This window comes from Castanea sativa, chromosome 12 (assembly GCF_040712315.1).
Source record: "Castanea sativa cultivar Marrone di Chiusa Pesio chromosome 12, ASM4071231v1".
Lineage (NCBI taxonomy): Eukaryota > Viridiplantae > Streptophyta > Magnoliopsida > Fagales > Fagaceae > Castanea > Castanea sativa.
Window position 1 is genome coordinate 12,366,658 of NC_134024.1, and position 19,217 is coordinate 12,385,874.

The window sequence follows — 19,217 nt, forward strand, 5'->3', positions numbered from 1 at the left end:
GATTCAAGCCCTTGGTTGGCTAATCTTTGTAACCGGTGCAGACCTTCTTTGACTTGTCTCTCCCAGGATACAACAGCCCAACAAATGTTGTATGGCTAGAACAACTTCTGCACAAAGTGTTCAAGCCCAAAACTCCACCAGAAGAACACCTTTCTTTGACCCGAAATCTCTTAAGTATTAAGCAATATTATTGAATTCACTCTCTCACACAATACTTTTTGCTTTTAACTTTTTCTCTTCATTCACTCTTGATATGAAATTAGTCCATAGCATAGCCATATATATAGTCTTCCAACCCTTCACATAACCTACATGTTATTTATTAACTTAGAAAACTTCCTTAAATTTATTTAATCTAACTTACATACAAGTAACTCTTTCTTTAACAAATTTTATAACTCATCTCTTTATTCATCTTCAGTTATTTTGAGTTTCATTATATTTAATTTAAAATGTACTAACAAATTCCAATGATCCCATAGCACCTATATTTTCAAGATTACTTCCAATCAAGAGATTATATGATAGATTCAATGATTGTAATCCTTGAAGACTGGTCACTTCTTTAGGGATCTCATCTGATAAACTGTTATTGGAAAAGTCCATACATTTTACTAGGTGGAGAATGGTGCTATACTTTAGAGCTTTGCCCTTTATCACAAGCAATTTGCTTTCATGAGGGAGACTTTCATCGTAATAATCATTTGAGAGATTAAAACTCATGTCAAGATTTGAATTATTTTTTGTGGCCATGGCACTAAAATTTTTTACACATCCAAGAATACCTCTAGATAGCTTATTATGAGAAAGGTCCAAGATCTAGAGTGAGGTAAGAGCACAAAGTTCTTTTGGTATGTGACCATGAAAATTATTTGAGTGAAGGTTGAGAATCATCAAGCTTGAAAATCTGTGTCCTATCCATGAAGGTATGCTTCCAACAAACTCATTTTCAGTAACATCAATAATCACCAAATTTTCACAATTTCTCAGAGATGAAGGTACTAGAGAATTTGTTGTTATATAGGTGCAAAGACTTAAGAAGTGTCAAAAATCCAATTGATGCTGGAAAATTGCCACTAAAATTGTTGTTTGCCAAATTTAGGACCACCAAGTTATTCCACTTCATCCAACAATCAGGTATTTTTCTTGATAAATTATTTTTTTCAAGATTGAGATATCCTATGCTTTTGGAGTCATTCATCTTGAAACACAAAAATGATGAAATTGACTTGGAGAATGAATTGTCAGAATGATCTAGCACAATCACACTAGAGGATATATAAGGCAATGAACCTTTGAAATGGTTTGAACTTAAATCAATCACCAAAGAAGTAGACAAAATTGAAGGATTGTTTGGAATCTCACCATTGATTTGATTGTGGGAAAGATTTAGATATTTGAATTGAGAAGACAAGTTCCAAATTGAAGGAGGAATCACATCTGAAATCTGTGTGTTGGATATGTCCAAATACTGAAGATACCTTTGTGAGCAAAGCCATGGAGGAAATTTTGGCCCTAAATTCCATGATTGCAAGCTTAAATACTCTAGTTGAAAAGGAGGAATCCAATCGTGACATACATTTAAAGTCAGTTGGTTTCCAAATGCTTAAAATGTTTTCAATCTTGTTAAATTGGAAAAATGAGATTTGGACACAACACCTTCCAACATATTTGATTCAATAGACAAAGTGTCTAGCTTGAAAAGTTGCGCAAAATTTTGAGGAACCATCCCGTTGAATAGATTACTTGAAAGATCCAGGTATGTCAGAGATGAAAGACTTCCTAAAGACAGTGGGAGTGGACCAGAAATTGAATTATTCCAAAAAGAAAGGCTTACTAGATTTTTTTAATTGGCCAAAATTTAGAGAAAGAGTTTCGTTAAACAGATTATGTGAAAAGTCCAGGTTTGTCAAAGATGAAAGATTTCCTAAAGACATTGGAATTGGACCTAAAATTGAATTCTGTGAAAAAGAAAGTTCTACAAGATTTTTTAATTGCCCCAAATTTTGAGGGAGAATTCCGTTGAATTGATTATTTGAAAAATCCAGGTTTGTCAAAGATGAAAGATTTCCAAAAGACATTGGAATTGGACCTGAAATTGAATTAGATTGGAAATAAAGTTTGACTAGATTTTTAAATACCCCAAGTTCATCCATCAAATGACCATGAAGTTGAGAATAACTTAAGTCTAAGATCTCTAGTCTATCTGAAACACACCCTAATAAGCTTTCTAAGATTTCAGAGATCTCTTGACTCCATTTGTTGTATGACACTATGATTTCCCTTAAGTTACACAAATTACCCAACGATCTTGGCAACTTTCTCCAAGTTGATTGTATGACAAGTCAATACTAATGGCAGATGTTAGGTTTCCAATGGCACTAGAGATTGTTCCTTGCAAATTATTGGAGCCAAGGTTGAGAAACTCAATATGACTAAAACTATACAACCAATTGGGAATTGAAGAGTTGAAATGGTTTTCAGATAGATCGAGGTGCCTAAGAGAAGTCATGTTTTGGAGATCAACAAGGATTGGACCTTGAAAGTCATTGTAAGGTAGATCAAGAGAAACAAGATTACAAAGACCAAAGATCCATGATGGGATCAAAGTGCTTCCAAAATAGTTCTCTGAAAGATCGAGGGTGAGTAGAGATGAAAAGTTAACAGTGGGTGTCGGTGGAATGAAAGGAAGTTGGCAATATGACAAGCGCAAGTCAAACAAGGAAGGGAATGTGTTTATGACTTGTAGCCAATCAGAGGCTTTGCTAAGATCTACAAAACTCATATCGAGATGTTGTAGCAAAGGAAGACCAGAAAGCCATTGAAGGTTATTCACATATAAATCATAGCCTTCAAGATTGAGATAGTGCAAATTGGAGAGATTTCCAAGTTGATGAGGTACGAGTCCCACAAATCCCGCATTAGAGAGATTAAGATGGGTTAAACTGCTCATTAAACTGAGAAAAGAGGGAATAGGATTAGAAGAGAAATTATTGAAGCTGAGGTCAAAGCAATTCAAATGCTTCAAATCAAGCAGAGAAGGATTTAGCTTACCACCAAACATTGACCGCTCATAAGCTTCATATTTAGCATCAGTTTGTTCTTGAGTCATTAAATCATCCAAAACAGGAGGGAAGCTTCTAAGATGGAGTTGATGGACGTGAGCAGTGAGGTTGTGGTAGACAACACCAAGCCAATGACAGCAATCCCCATCAACAGTCCAAGAGGAGAGCCGATTTAATGGATCAATAAGGTCTTGCTTGAAGTTGAGAAGGGCATGTCGCTTGATATCGATGCAATGAAGTTGAGAGTGAGAGTGAGAGTAAGCGTGTCCGGTGCAGAAAATGAAGAAATTAGGAAGAGGAATAATTAGAAATGCAAGGAAAAGGAATCTTAAGGAGCACCTCCGTTTGATTTTGTTTTGTTTTACACTTCAAATTCTACACTCTATCTGCATTCGGTCTATGCTTTAGCTTCAAGCATTGACTGAAGTCTTGCAAGTAGGACCCTCCCTGCATTTTGTGGGGCCTTTATCTTGACCTCATTTTTTTTTCTACACTCTGTCTGCATTCGGTCTATGCTTCAGCCTTAAGCATTGACTGAAGTCTTGCAAGTAGGACCCTCCCTCCATTTTGCGGGGCCTTTATCTTGACTTGGCCCCTTTTTTTTTTCCTACACTTTCTGCATTTGGTCTATGCTTCAGCTTCAAGCATTGACTGAAGTCTTGCAAGCAGGACCCTCCCTCCATTTTGTGGGGCCTTTATCTTGACCTGGCCCCATTTTTTTTTTCTACACTCTGTCTGCATTCGGTCTATGCTTCAGCTTCAAGCATTGACTAAGGTCTTGCAAGTAGGACCCTCCCTCCATTTTGTGGGGGCCTTAATCTTGACCTGGCCACATATTTTTTTTCTACACTGTCTGCATAGACTTTAGTTAATAGATTGACAATATTGTTTTAAATTAAAATGAATTGGGGAATTCTAAATATAAATAAAGTATACATTATGATGAAATCATGGCGAAGTGTTTAGCTCTAGAGTGAGGAAATGTGAAGGAAATTGATAAAAGCACAAAAGATTGTCGGCAGCTGAAATCTTTATTACTTTTTGCTGACGTTTTCTTTATGTCAAGATTATGAACTTGAATAATTGTAAGTTTCCGTTACCGACGTTAGGTTACAGGGATGATTATTTTGTTCAATCTAATTATATTCATGTGTATCAACTATCAAGATACTCACCAAAAATACCAATAGCTGTTTAACTCTAATAATCCTTTTTTTTTTAAGAGAAATAATATGTCCACAATATTTTTACAATATTTTTATAACAAATCTTAAGTGGCAGGTTGTTGCTGGTTGTTATTATTGGGGCAAAAAAGTAATCTTAGTGTTAGGTTCAAATTTATACCAATAACAACTAACTATTTATGATTTATTGTAAAAATATTGTGGACATAACATCTTTTTTTTTTCAATGTTTTTTAACGGATACATACATAAATGATTCAAAACGTCCTTTTCCTAACTATAAAATATTTTTCTTTTAAAAAAATCACACAAAAGTTACATTATTTGTATCAATTTGCTTAAGAAAAATTTCATTTTGAAAAAAAATCAGCTAAATATTCAATAAAATTTTACATAACAAATAAACATATTTAATACATGGTATTGCTTGTGAGAATTAAAATTGAAACTTGAAAGTGTGCGGGCATTAAAACTCTGCTTAGTTGGAGGATGGAAAAGTAAGATAATAGAAAAGTAAAAGAAATTATTTTATTTTTTCACTATATGTGTTTGGTAATGAGAATAAAAAAGTAGAAAAGCAAAAATTAAATTACTATAATACCCTTATTATTAAAAATAGAATGATGAAAAAGTGGAGTAGTTTGATACTTATCAATTTTATTTTCTTGGGTAAATTACAAAGTTGGTCTCTATTTTTTGCACCATATTTTAATTTTGTCTTTAACTTTTTAATTGTGTCAATTTAGTCCTTAAAGTTTTTAATGTTGTCTCAATTTAGTTCCTGTTGTTATTCCTTGGATGAAAAAAGCTGATGTGTTAAACATAACCATAAAAATTTATTTTTCATGCCACATCAACTACTGTGCAATTACACAAGTATGCAACTATCACACTACACACCTCTACGCAGCGACTCTGAAACTCTGCTGCTTTTCTACCAAACATGGATCAGCCTTCCCCTACTAAAATCCACGTTTGGTTTGACTCAAACCAAATTATAAAGCAATTACCAATTCTTTGTACATAATCAACTTGATTTGAGAAGAAATTGTTAGTTAAATAGATGGTTAATGCAAATCAAATTGAATTATGTTTGGTTAGATTTTGTCGGGAGTTAATTGCTCTAGGCTTCAACATGGATTTCAAAAGTAAATCAATATTTTTTTGATGTTTTTGACAGATTGAATACAAATTCTATGGATATATTATATGATGTACCCATTATAAACAACTAGTCGCGAACTCGTGCGTTACGCGTGATAATTATTTTTATGGTGGTTTTATTAAAAAACTTTTTTGACAATTTAAAATTAATAAAGAGTAGATTATTTTGCAATCATATTTTTATTTATTATAGGAACAATCATAAACGTAATAGAGAAACATTCATAAATATAAATTTTGTTGTACCAAAATGAAAACAATAGAATTTTTCATAGAAATTCAAAAGGCAAGTTAACAAAAATATTCATTTTTTTAATAAAATTTATTTACAACCTTTTTTGAATCATTAAAAAGAATATAAAATTTGAAAAAAAATTTAGTTTTAAACAAATTTTCTTAAACCTTATTTTTTCTGCCTACAATCCAAAACACTGAAAAAAGTAACTAAAAAAATTAATAAAACTTAACAATGATTAATTAGACCAATTAAGAAATGATAATCTATTAAGGTTATTTTCTTTGCAAAAATTGTAATTTCGTCCACTCAAAACATAATACTATCAAATAAAAAATTACTAGAAAACTCTAAGAATTAAATTTCTATATATGCATTGTTATAAAGTAATAATAATAATTAAAATAAAATTATAAAAGCTAAAATTTGTCATCCATCCGATTATTAAGGGAAAGAGGGTAGTGGGGAGATAAAAAAGTAAAAATGAAGAATGATATTAATGTAGAGGGTAGTGGAGAGATAAAAAGGTAAGAGAGGTAGAAAGGTTTCCCACCCTCTAAAATTTTTCTAACTTTTAAGCTTTTTTCTATATAAATGGCATTATAGAGTACTTCTAGTACTTTGTCCACCACAAAGGATTATAAAATAAACAAAAATTAGTCAAGTTTCATAGTTTAACATCTAAATTGAGCACTATAAAAAAAATCATGCTATGTAATAGAATAAACATCAAATTATCCAAATCATGCTATGTAATATAATAATATTATATTTTTATATGCTATATTTAATTCTTTATAACGCAATAGGATAACATTTAACAATCAAAGAGAACAAAAAAAAAAAAAAAAACAACCACAACAACAACAATTTAAAAAACAAAACTAAATCGCATTAATCCAAAGTAGAGTTTTAAAAAATAAAAAATTATCAATCTAAAGCAGAGATGCAAGAAAAAAAAATCCTCCAAAAAATTGAGAGAGAGAGAGAGAGAACATTTTTATTGTGAAAGAAAACTACGCATATAATGGAAGAGATAGTGACAAATTTATTGTAAAAGAGTGTGAATATAAGAAGAGACAAATTAAAATAGAGGAAGATGAAGGGAAAGAGGGAAAATGATATTAATGTAGAGGGTAGTGGGGAGATGAAAAAGTAAAGGAGGGAGAAAGGTTGGATAAGTAGTGGGGAGATGAAAAGGTAAGAGAGAGAGAGAGAGAGAGAGAGAGAGAGAGAGAGAGAGAAAAGTTTGAGAAGTATAAATATTAAAAAAATAAATGTTAAAAAAAATTATAGGAAAATTGAAAAGAAAAATGATAATGACGTGGACGTTGATGTGGCTCAATTGGAGCGTAGTAACAATAAATGTTACGCTTAAGCTTTTAGATATAATATATAGATTGTGAGGAAAAACTATGCATAGAATGGAAGAGATAGTGACAAATTTATAGTAAGAGGATGTGAATAAGAGGAGACAAAAATAGAGGAAGATGAATGGAAAGAGGAAGAATGATATTAATGTGAAGGGTAGTGGGGAGATGAAAAGGTAAGGAAGGGAGAAAGGTTGGAGAGGTAATGGAGAAATGAAAAGGTAAGAAAGGGAGAAATATTAGAGATGTGTAAATATTAAAAAAATAAATGTTAAAAAACAATTATAGGAAAATTAGAAAGAAAGATGATAATGACGTGGGCGCTAATATGGCTCAACTGGAGTATAGCAACAATAAATGTTACGTTTCAACTTTTAGATATATATAGATATAGATTAGTCGTTAACTCGTACATTGCACAGGATAATTAAATAAAAAGATAATTAATCAACCTCAAGTTAAAAGAAAAAGCTAAAAAAATCAGTGAAAGACTAATTTGCCCCCCAAGAAAAGCCTGAAAAGAAAAAAAGAGATTGACAAAGGAAAAAATATATATATAGTATTTTCTAAAGAAAATAATGTTGAAAACTAAAGCAACATTAAAAGACAATGGGAAAACTATTTGCAAAGACAATGACAACCTTTGTATTTTTATTGGCTTAAAGGCAAAATCCAAATTTAATTTTACATACAACTTCATATTAAATTGTAAATCAGCCTCACTACACAAATCCACTTTTTGCTCTAATGTGTCTTGTTGATCATATACTGTTCAATAAATGCTATTGCCACATTTATCTATATTTTAGGCATTTAATTTACACAGAAGTAAAAAACTAAAATAAATTTTTTAGGGATTTCTGTAATTCAAAATAGGAAGAAAAAAAAATTGAGGAAAAAAAAAACTCATGGAGAACCCTAAAACTGAAAACAAAAACGAATCAAAGCCAAAATCAAATCTGAACTTATACAATAAAAAAACTCAATAAAAAGTAACATTGCATACCCAAATGGGTCAAATCTGGGGAAAAAAAAAAAGAAGAAGAAGAAGAAGAAGAAGAAAACAAAAAGAAAGTACCAATGCCGGTTCCAACAATCTGATGGTGGCAAATTTTTCTCTCTATGTGCTTGCTGTTCCAGTTGTCTAAGTCCGGCGAGGGAATGGACGGTGGTCTATATCTGTGTGGTAAGTTTCCTTTTTTTCTCCTCTATCTCTGTATCGCAAGTTTTTTTTTTGGGGGGGAGAATTGCAAGCCTTTGCCGTGTATTTCAAGTAGTTATTTTTCTTTTTATTGAAAGAACTATAAAACAAAATGGCGTTTCAATGTAGTAAAACGCTATAATTTATTGCTTTTTAACTGTGAATGTGGCAAAATTTAAAGTAGGCATTTTTTCCTATATGGTAACACCTCAATAATCGCAGGAAAAAAAACTTCTGCTTTTATATATAGTATATGATATAAATATAGATTGAGACGTATATATGTATCTTTGGTAAATCTCATTAATTTCCCTTGCATAGCACATGCAAGTCAGCAAGACCTACACCGTGAAATAATTGTGAGTACAATTCCACTTTTTTATTTCTTAAAAAAATTGAAAATGCAGGTAGTCCATACCATCAGTCATGGTTTTTGACAATCATTGCACAGTTTAATTGTAATTTGAATACACACTTAACAAATTACTTGGATTAGTATTAAGTTTATGGACAATTTTGAATATCTTAAAAGAACTCCCTACGAAATTAGCTGTCACATTCCCAACAACAAGTGGATTTAAAACTCAAAAGTATATTAAAATTGTTCCACGTTTCTATGACATTGATCTCAATTAATACTAGCAAAAAATAAACTAAATGCACTCGAAACTAAAAAGAAATGCTTCTTTGACACAAACAATATGTTCAACCATTCTTAGAACACCGTCCAAATAATTCCAAACAATCTCTCCTACCATTACAAGAGGAATAGCTAGACTCAATCATCCATTTTTTTAAAAATTAACTTAAAAGAAAAAAATTAACTAAGCATTTCATTTTCAACCCATTAGAGAAACAACACCCATTTTTTAAATTAACTTCTAATTTTCTTTAAGTGTCTAAAAAAAAAAAAAAGTTCGACCAAACCCTTGCAAATTACTTAAGATTTCTTAAAACAAGAAGAGCTCAACCAAACTCATCCGCAATTTATAAAAAATTCTGAAAAACTAGGAGAACTAAACTTAAAATCATTAAATTTAATTAACGGTATATAAATCAATTTAAACTAAAAAATAAAATCAAAATAAAAATCAAAGATGCTTATACTACTCCATACATAAAATAATTGATTCTGACACATTTTAATGGATCTTTTTCTTTTGGACATTTAGTACTTCACAAAATTTTCACCCCATGAGTAATGAAAACCCTGTGTATACAATATTAGATATTGATGTTTCCTATTCAATTAAATGAATGTTGAATTCTTCTCACGTATGTCAAGATTCTAACATATTATATGTCTATTCAACTATGTAAAATTAGAAATAATTTATTTAAATTAAAAAGTTCTATCAAATATAAAGAGACTCTAAAGACTCTGAATAAGGTAAACGAAATCTCCAAAACACTCTTTTAGGACTTTATAGATTCAAAGTCTTTGGATTATAAATTTATATCTAGCATAAATGAGACTCTAAAGACTCTAGATAAGGAAAACGAAGTCTCCAAAACTTACAGGTTCAAAGTCTCTGAATTATAAATTTATGTCCAGCATAAAGGAGATTTTAAAGACTCTGGATAAGGAAAATAAAGTCTCCAAAACTCTTTTTCAGAACTTTAGAGGTTCCAAGTCTCTGGATTATAAATTTATAATTTTTTAAAAGATGTATTAAAATAAATTTATCATTATTTGAATAATCATGAATTCATAAATCAAAATCATCGTTTTGTATTTTGATCTTGATCACAATGAAATCTATTGATTTTTATGTGAATCAGCTTTTAAGACTTATAAGACTTCTCTATCATTTTTGCGCAATTCATATTTCAACCTTCTCCTAGATAAAAGCTTCAACTGATCCTTAAACAAATAACTTAATTTAGCTGGTGATACAAAAGCAAACACAGGTCTTTTTTAACTTTAGGATTCGCGCAGCTTAAATCAACAAAGATCATAAAATTTTGCAATCACAACCTGTCTCAATAGTACAGTTCCTTGTGCAATGGCAATGTCGAAAAGTGTTTTGAGTAATGGGTTACACAAGGTCTCAGCAAACCTATAGAAAACAATAGGGGGAAAAAATAGATAACTAGAAAAGCCTAACCAACATTAAACAAACAACAAGAAGTCAACAACTACGCTTGTCTAAAAGTTGCATATCCCATTTCACACTTCTTTCCTGACTTTATGTCCATCTTCATTTCTCACCATTCCCACCCCTATCCCCTTGGCTACAAACATCAACTTTTTACTGTGCAAATCATTGATGTTGGCGAGGCACTTCAAATAATAGAATCAGCTCCTCTAACTTGCTTTCACATCCAGCTCCATATCCGATTTTCGGACGGCTTTCATTCACAAATTATCAATGGACTATCAACGAGAGGCATGTTAACATCATCGTCAACGTGGTGTCAATTTTTTCATGTTGTAATCCATAATGGAGTCTTTGGCTTTGAATGTAGAGGAGTTCATTGATGGAATCTCGTAGTTTGTTCTATAGAGTACAAAGTGTCCTATAAACAAAAGAGTCTATTATTCACACCCAACAAAAAAAAAATCATATCCAGTGAGTCAATAATTAGTTAACATGATAGATTTTCATACAAATATACACTTAGAATTAAACTAGAGTAGAATTTTTATTTTGTGTAATAATAATAATAATAATAATTTGTTTTGTTGAATCAACCCAAGACCCTTCCAATTGAGCAGGCGGGTCGGGCTGACCCGTGCTCTGATGTAAGTGGGAGCTGTTGAGCTAGTATTCATAATTGAGAAGTGTTATGTTCACAATATTTTTACAATACTTTCACAAGAAATCCTAATAGGGTTGTTACGGGTGTTCAATTTGAATCCACCACCGAAATTATTTTCTTACCTACCAATACGTAACAACTTATTTTCTAAAATTTATTATAAAAATGTTGTAAACATAACCTTTCTCTTCATAAGTTCATATCCATCTTCCAATTCAGATTCTAATAACAATGGCATTTGTTTTTAATCTGATTCAGAAGGTCAAAAAGTGAAAGAAGATGGAAAATGTCAGCTGCAAATCCGAAGACCTTCTTGGTCTAACTGAACAGATTAAGTTGCTATTAAGCGTGGTTGATGACTATTTAGTATTTACTGCAAACACATTTTCTTCTGTGAAATACACGTATATCACAGTAATATATAAAAAGTTCTATCTTTCATGTTCTCTTATTGTAACTCAATAAAAGGTTAAGATACGCATGTGTACCATATATAAAAAAATGGTACATTGACCTGTTTGTCTTCCACCACCACCTTCTTTTTATCTTTTTCTTTTCTTGATACAATGAGAAGAATGTTAAACCGGGTACAACGTGTTTCTGTAATTCTGTCATATAGCCCATTTTAAGTACAAGTTTTGTTACTAAAGTTTTACAAGTTTATAATAAAATATTCCAAAAAGATCTAGAGAATTTTATCATTAATTCAAATTATCTTAATAATTTACCATAATTTTTTTTGTTTTTTTGTGACGCATATATACCAGATGCATGAGCATGAACAATTATTGGTCAAAAACCCAGGTTTGTGTTGCTTGTTTTTATTGCTGATTCTTGGCATCTTGTCCCATCAAAAATGATCTTAGTAATGAAATTGCGTTATCCCACAATCAATCATTAGTTTTTTTTTGTTTCTCTCTTTGTTTTCAATTGGGTAAAATCAATTCTTAGTACAGGTGTTTCATACACATCTCAGTATATGATGGTACAGGCCAAATTCCCCATTTATTAATACATGGGAGGAATGAAGGGAAACAAAAACAAAATTACAATTTTGACTTCTCAACAGCCAATCAATGCAAAAAAATTATTGGGGGGGAGGGGGAGAGAGAGAGAGAGAGAGAAATCATGTCTTGAACCTATGGGTGAGTTTCTCAACTCCTTCCCTACAATCTCCAGCAACTTTCTTTGCCCCTTCCCTGAGAGCTAAGCTAAATTCTGCAGTGCTTTGCTGCAAGTCTTGTGCTGATATACTTGCCTTTGAAATGACAGCATGTTGTACTTCTTCAGCTCGTTTTCCAGCCTTGCTGGTCCATTCTCTCAAATTTGATATTAATAAGGCTATCTTCTGGATGATCGTGTTGATTATATCTCTGGATTTCCCTCTTAAATCCCCTGCCATTACCTTCAGTTTGTCCATCAAGTTTTCAGCCCTACTAACAGTCCCTTCAACTGAGAATTGCTTTCCAGCATTGAGCCATGAAACACCAGCAGTGGTCTCTTCCCGAAGGTCATCATCAACAACTACTTTGATGCCCTGCCTCTCCCACCGATCTCTAGCCTCCTCCAGGGCTTTTGCCTGTTCACTTGCTCTTTTTGCCTCGTCCTCAGCCCAAGCCCTGGATGACAGAAACAATAAAACTCATTAAGAAGCTAGATAAAAGATAAACAAATTCATAATGAAGCTAACAAATTGATAATGGATTCACATCCATGCTTTCAAAGACCAGACAATACAAGAATTATTACTAAGGTAGATGCAGCATGAAAGACTTCAAATTGTTAATCACTACACTTAATCAATCCATGGAAAATATTTTCTTAAAATATGAATTATATTGATATCTAATATTTGCCAAACCAACTATAGACAATCTTCATCATTGCATCAAATATTGGAATGCAAACCAAACATAATTGCCTCCTTAAAATATAACTATACTTTCTTACCTGGCCATAGACAAGGCTTTTCGCTCAACTTCTAGCTCATATTGTAAGCGCGAAATCTCCTGGTTTTCATATTCAGCCTCTTTCCGGAGTTGACTGATCCTTTCCTTTTCATATGATATTTCTGCCTTGTTACTCATTAGGCTCTGCAACTGCTCCTCCACCTCACGCCTTAACCGTGAGAGCACTTCCATTTCTGATTCAACAGCCGCACGTTCCTTCATCAAGGCAATATTCTCTATCTCTCTGTCAGTTCTTAACTTTTCCAATTCACACCTTGCCTCTTCAGCCATTTTCTGCACTGCGTCAATCTTTTCCCTCTCTAAGGAAAGTTCTTTTTCAAAACTTGCATTGACATCTTTCTCAACTTCAGCTACTAAAGCAGTATGTGCAGCAACAGCATTTTCTGCCATTGATTCTGCTTCAATTCGTGCAAGCTCCTCACTCACTGAATCAGAAGCCTCACCAGTAGCAAGGGCAATAGCAGCCTGGGCTTTTGTGACCGGTTTATCTGGCTGGAAGAGTCGTGTGTAACCTATCCCAAAAACAAGACATTTTGATTATGAAATGAAGATAAAAAATTATCAAGTAGTAGTCAGGGACTACACCTTACCAAATGCAAGAGCTATGATTCCCTGTTCTCCAGCAGATATGTCAGCTTCAAGTGCGGGACAAGCATCTGAGTGTATCTTATCAATGTCTATAAAACCAGAAATTTGGTGCAGCTTCTGTCCATGGGCACAATTTTTTCATTAAAAAAATATATTTACAACTAGTGACAGAGAAGCTAAAATAATAATGTTAACCCAAACTTCAAATTAAAAGCAACCTTTCTGTCGGCTTCTGGGAGCTGTCTTTTCTCCAGGGCCATCTTCCAACTGATAAGATCTTGACGTGATAGAGGGCTGAAATAAGGATAGTAGAAAAAAAAGGAGGTAAATATAAAGCAGTTGAAACATGTATCTTAGCCACAAATATGAAACACCAAGCATATGCCTCTGTCTGACCTATCAAGCAGTGTGAAGAATTACTATGGAAAATGGTTTATAGGAACTGGTGAGAAAATAATATTGCTCTTATTAAGGGCCATAAATGCAGCTCTTGTTATTTTTAATTCCACCAATTGATGGTACAATTCAAATGGAAATTTGTATTCAAATAAAACAACAATCTAGAAAAATTAGGCTGCAGTATCATGCATGGTAATTGTGTAAGCACCTCTCTGGAGAGAAGTAGAATGGGCTCTGATCTTCATCTAAAGAAGAAAGCATATCCCGTCTTGAAAGCTTGCTTGCAATAAGTCCAGCTTCAGCCAAGCCTGTCAAGCGCAAATCAATTGCAAATTATGAAGCTAAAAAGGAAGCTTTAAAGTTTAAACCCAAAAGTTTAACATCCAATTCTCACCTTGAATGGATGAAAAATCAGGGTCCTCGGGTGTGATATCATCAAATGCTAGCTCAGAAACATTCTCTATATACATTGCAGGATATACTTTTGAAGTTGTATTCCTACAGGTAACAGAAAAGTCATTTGTTCTAAAATTCTAGACAAAGTATGATTTTGAAAAAGAGCACTACATACCACAGTCATAGAAAAAAGAGAGAAATATATACCTTGAAAGAGCACTGCTTGCAGACACTAACCAACGAGCATATTCACGACGTGTACATAGATCACCAGGTTGAACATCAGCCTCAATGACCTGAATACCATTCTGATGTTAATTTTTTTTTTTTAATTTATATAGCAGCCTTCTCATATCTACATATCTGAAGACTATATGACAATTACAGTGCAAAATTCAATTCAATTATTAGCCCATATAAATAAGGTCCACCTAAAGCCACTGCATTTGGCTAGATGCTGAAGTGAAGTCTAATCTTATGGGCTCTTTCATTTCAAAATAAATATCAAACAGAAGGAACATTAAAAGGTAGGGACCTCGGGGGCCGCGGGGGGGGGGGGGGTGTTGTGGATTGAATTATTTCTTCAAATAAATCAATTACCCTGTCCCAATTGTGTAGATATTGTCCACTTTGGGGCCCATACCCCTCGCGGTTTTGTTCTCCCCCAAAGCAAATAGCAGCGGGGGAAAAGGCTTCTTCACACTAAAGGGAGATCACTTCTTATAAGCACATCCCCGTGTGCTTCCTTAGGCGATGTGGGATTCCATGGATTGCAAGACCCCTCTTTTGGGTCACTACAATCCACCCCCCTTACGGGCACACGAGTCCTCACATGTGAGGCCCACACTTCCAGCTAGGGCATGGATCTGATACCATTTGTAATGACCCCACCCCAACTGTATAGATATTGTCTGCTTTGGTTTTAAAAAAGAAAAAAAAAATCCCTTCACTTCAAACACACAGTGACAAAGGATTCTCATAAATGATTAGAGATGAGAAAAATAAACCAAACACACCAAATTGCATGACTGAGGAAAAAGAAGAGAACAAGCTCTCCTAATAATTATTACAACCAGATGCATATGGGTAAAGCAGCTTCCTCTATTGTTTTTTTTTTTGAAAAGTAGCTTCCTCCATTGTTTCTTCGGTTTCCTAAAGCTTTCTTGCAAACTAGTAAAATGAGAACAGAGACCAAAAATTCAAAAAGATATATATACAATTCACCCTTTGCAATGCACAATGGCGCCATAAAATCTATGAGATAACATGATATGCATGAATTAGGGCAAAGAAGCACCTTTAATACTTGCAGTGCAGCTAGTGCCTGACCTTGAACCTGATCAACAGTTGCAGGAATCAAAACCTTTCCAGGAAGCACCTGTAGAGCTGCAGAAACTACAGATGGAGCAGGAATACCAGCAGAGGAGAAGAAATTCACAAGATTTGATGATTCTGATCTGCTTCTATTCATCTCATTATTATAATTTGCATCATTTGCAAGTGGATAGGTGAATTCTGACTGAGAATTTTCAGATAACTCACTTTCACTATAGTTATGATTGTCCAGGGATGAACTATTCTTCTCAGATGAGACCAGTGTTGTTTTGCTCAGGTCAGGACTTTCTTCGGTTGAAGGTGGGGCTAAAGTATCTAAATCGTTTTTGGGTAAATTTTGAGTGTCGAAAGTTGAATCTGACTGTGAATTGACAGAAACATTCAGAGCCACAGGCTCATTGACTATTGGGGTCACAGTACTAAAAGAAGAATCATGCATTTCATACTGGGGTTCTGTGTTAAGATCTAAAGGATTACCACCAGAGACCAACGAATTGGTTGGTTTGACATCGAATGGATTCTCTGTAAGTTCAGAACTAAATTCTTCTGTACCCGCAACAAAAGAATCACCAACATTCTTAGATTCAGGAAAATCAAGTGGAACTGAGCTTGTCTCAGGGGAAACTGACTTGTTATCAAAAGTTGGTTCATTTTGCAAATCTTCTTGAATGGAAGCATTGTTAATGGCATCAGAAACATTAGATGCATTTTCAACATCTTGTACTGATGAGGACCCACTATCAGAATCATCACCAACTCTACTTTCACCGGGAGTTTCATCAAATTCAGGAGATGAAGGATCCTTATATGTACCTTTACTGCTTTCCAGACTAGTATCTTCTGGAACATTGCCACCTGCTTTTTCATCTTCTTTAACACTATCATTCTGGTCATCAGAGGCCAGCAACACTTCCTGCTCAGTAGTCAAGGGCTTCATGTGTTGATCTGGTTCTACATAGAGCCACATGTGTATTTATAGATAAAGGAAAAGACTAGTGAGATAGCAGACAACTCAGCGAAATTTATTCTAACAAACACATAATCTAGCGAAACACAAATGTAAGAAACAATTGTTCAAAGCCCACATTGACGTATAACAATAAATACTATAAAAAGAGCACATCTAGAACAAAATAACAGCTACTAATGTGACTACAATAGACAATGAAAACTTACTTAAGCTGTTTCGTTTACTCAACGAGAACGCTGCAAATGCAAGCCCTGAGACAAGAATGACTCCAACTACTCCTGCTCCCACAACCCCTGAAAGCAAACTACTTTAAAGATGTTAATTAGTCAATCAAAAGACACCAAACAACTCCAAAATCACTGTTCCATACATTTGCTGGGTTCTATTGTATATGTATTCAAGAAGATAATCAACACCATATGTAAATTCAATTCATTCCTTCAAATTAATCAGAAAAGTAAGTAATTTGGTTCAATAGCTACAATTATCAAACAAAATTCAACACTATCTCATATACATTCCAAATTCTCTTTCTGGGTGCACAGATATAATAGAAAAACAAAAAACAAAATTTAAAGTTCCAACACTTCCCACTTTTTAGATTCCAACAAAACAAACACCACAACTGAACTAATTCATATTGAATATTTTCTTTTTCATTTCAATACCACGGACGTTCCGAGAAGCCAAACAGAGAAAGTAAAATTTTTTTTTTTTTTAAAAAAATTATCATTACCTCCAAACCACTTGTTACTCTGCGAATCAACAGGGTCGGACTCGGACCCGGACCAACCGGAGAACCCGTCAGCCGTAGAATCCGACCCGACCAATGGACCCTCATTACGACGCCGTTCCACTCCGTTTTCATTTCTAGCTTCGTCTTGAGCCACACAGAACACCCGAATCCGACGACCCGGATTCCCCAGCTGCGTCCGTACCAGAATCGCAGGGGATTTCCTGCAATTCCTGCAATTGAGAGCTAGTCGGAGCTGGAGCGAGCTCGGGCACCACGTGGCAGAAGCCATAGATAGATAGACACAGAAACCGCGGGGTTTAAACAACGGGCTTGGTTTTTTGAAAGGAGATAGACTTTTTTTTGTAAGAGAGGCACTGAGATTTCTAGGGTTTTTGTTTGTTGTATAGTGAAGAAGAAGAAGACGAAGATAGTAGATAGTGATTTTTTTTGTGTGTGTGTGTCTGTGTATGTATTACCACCGGTGACTCTTCTGTTTGTGTCTCCTACTCTCCTTCTTCTCCACTGTCTCTATCTCTATCACTTTTTATTTTTTGCTAACTACTTAAATTACAACCACCACCCTCTAGACATTCGGAAAGTACTAGAAATGGCCACTAAGTTTTAATAAACCACATTTTTTATTTGAACCCAAAAAAATAAAAAAAAATAAAAACCCACATTTTACTCCCATAAATTGAATTTCATGGGTTTATAATTTTTATTGTTAAGCATTTATATATATGGACAAAACTCAGAGAGAGAGAGAGAGAGAGAGAGAGAGAGAGAGAGAGAGAGAGAGAGAGAGAGAGAGAGAGAGAGAGAGAGAGAGAGAGAGAGAGAGAGAGAGAGAGAGAGAGATTCAAGTTACATCTGGTATAATCATTTAATATTTTTTAATTATAAGCAAATTTTAACAAATCTACCATTAAATTACACTATCATCGTGTATATATACATAGAGAGAGAGAAAGAGAGAGAGAGGCAACTTGATGTATTTGGGAGTCTAAAGCGAAAATTGATTATCTTGTTTTAGATACAAAATTACTATTAATTAACATGAATTAAGTATAATTTTTTTTTTATAGAAATTTTACAAACAAAAAATTTGACAAAATTTTTCATACTTGTTGATGTGGTAGATTGAGAGTGGTAAGTAAAAGAATAGTGTTAATGGTAAACTTAGATGAGAACTAGTAAAAGTTTGCTATTTTACAACAAATCCTAGGTTTGAAGTTGCTTTTTGTTTTCTATTTGAAAATATCACTATAATTTTTTTTTTTTTTTTTTGCCATCAATAACAGGTTATAACAACCTGCTACTTAGCATTAGTTGTAAAAGTGTTGTGAAAAATATTGTGGATGTTGCATTTTTCTCTATTTTTTATTTGTTTTCATCTAGTAAAAAAATATTATTTTATTTATTGATTATAAATAACCATATTCATTAGAAATTGGGTGCCTTTTTTTTACTTGGGACCTTAGGCGACCGCATCTTTTGTTCCACCAATCAGCTGGCCCTGTCATCAATCAATTTTTTAAATTCAAGTTTTTATAATTTAAAATAATACATGAATTTATGGATCAAATGATAAATGATATCTAATTAGCATGAAAATTGACATGATTATTAAGAACATATAAAACATGTATTTCAACGGTGACATTTTCAAAATATGAATTCTATAACAATTTATTAGATGGTGTAGCATTACTTATAGTTACACTAGATGTAACTTGAACTCAACTCATATATATATATATATATATATATATATATATATATATATATATATATATATATATATATATATATATATATATATATATATATAACTAGTTGAA

The 19,217-nt window shown here is 33.3% G+C and overlaps 1 protein-coding gene and 1 pseudogene across 4 annotated transcripts; both read right to left on the reverse strand.

The window, feature by feature from the left end:
- LOC142620199 (receptor-like protein EIX1) overlaps nt 1-3,631 on the reverse strand; it is a 14,017-nt pseudogene extending 10,386 nt beyond the window's left edge.
- Nucleotides 3,632-11,861: 8,230 nt separating this feature from the next.
- LOC142619691 (uncharacterized) lies at nt 11,862-17,895 on the reverse strand. 4 transcript variants are annotated; one of them, XM_075792908.1, is made up of 11 exons: nt 17,377-17,804; nt 16,847-16,933; nt 16,484-16,621; nt 15,633-15,721; nt 14,543-14,631; nt 14,334-14,437; nt 14,148-14,247; nt 13,759-13,834; nt 13,543-13,657; nt 12,933-13,464; nt 11,862-12,601 (listed from the first exon to the last, which is right to left on the reverse strand). In XM_075792908.1, the coding sequence occupies exons 1-11, from the start codon at nt 17,663-17,665 to the stop codon at nt 12,109-12,111; spliced, it is 2,112 nt and encodes a 703-aa protein (XP_075649023.1). In that variant the 5' UTR covers nt 17,666-17,804; the 3' UTR covers nt 11,862-12,108. The 4 variants fall into 4 exon arrangements, with proteins under 4 accessions (XP_075649023.1, XP_075649020.1, XP_075649019.1 ...); XM_075792905.1 differs by having other exon boundaries at nt 13,543-13,654; nt 15,633-16,621; nt 17,377-17,895; XM_075792904.1 differs by having other exon boundaries at nt 15,633-16,621; nt 17,377-17,895.
- Nucleotides 17,896-19,217: the final 1,322 nt, after the last annotated feature.

Coding starts and splice junctions, on each gene's coding strand:
- LOC142619691 (XM_075792904.1), bottom strand. CDS start 17,665: ATGGCTTCTGCCACGTGGTGCCCGAGCTCGCTCCAGCTCCGACTAGCT. Junction 14,632..15,632: donor CTGCACTGCAAGTATTAAAG/GTGCTTCTTTGC, acceptor AATGGTATTCAG/GTCATTGAGGCTGATGTTCA. Junction 12,602..12,932: donor AAAGCCTTGTCTATGGCCAG/GTAAGAAAGTAT, acceptor TCTGTCATCCAG/GGCTTGGGCTGAGGACGAGG.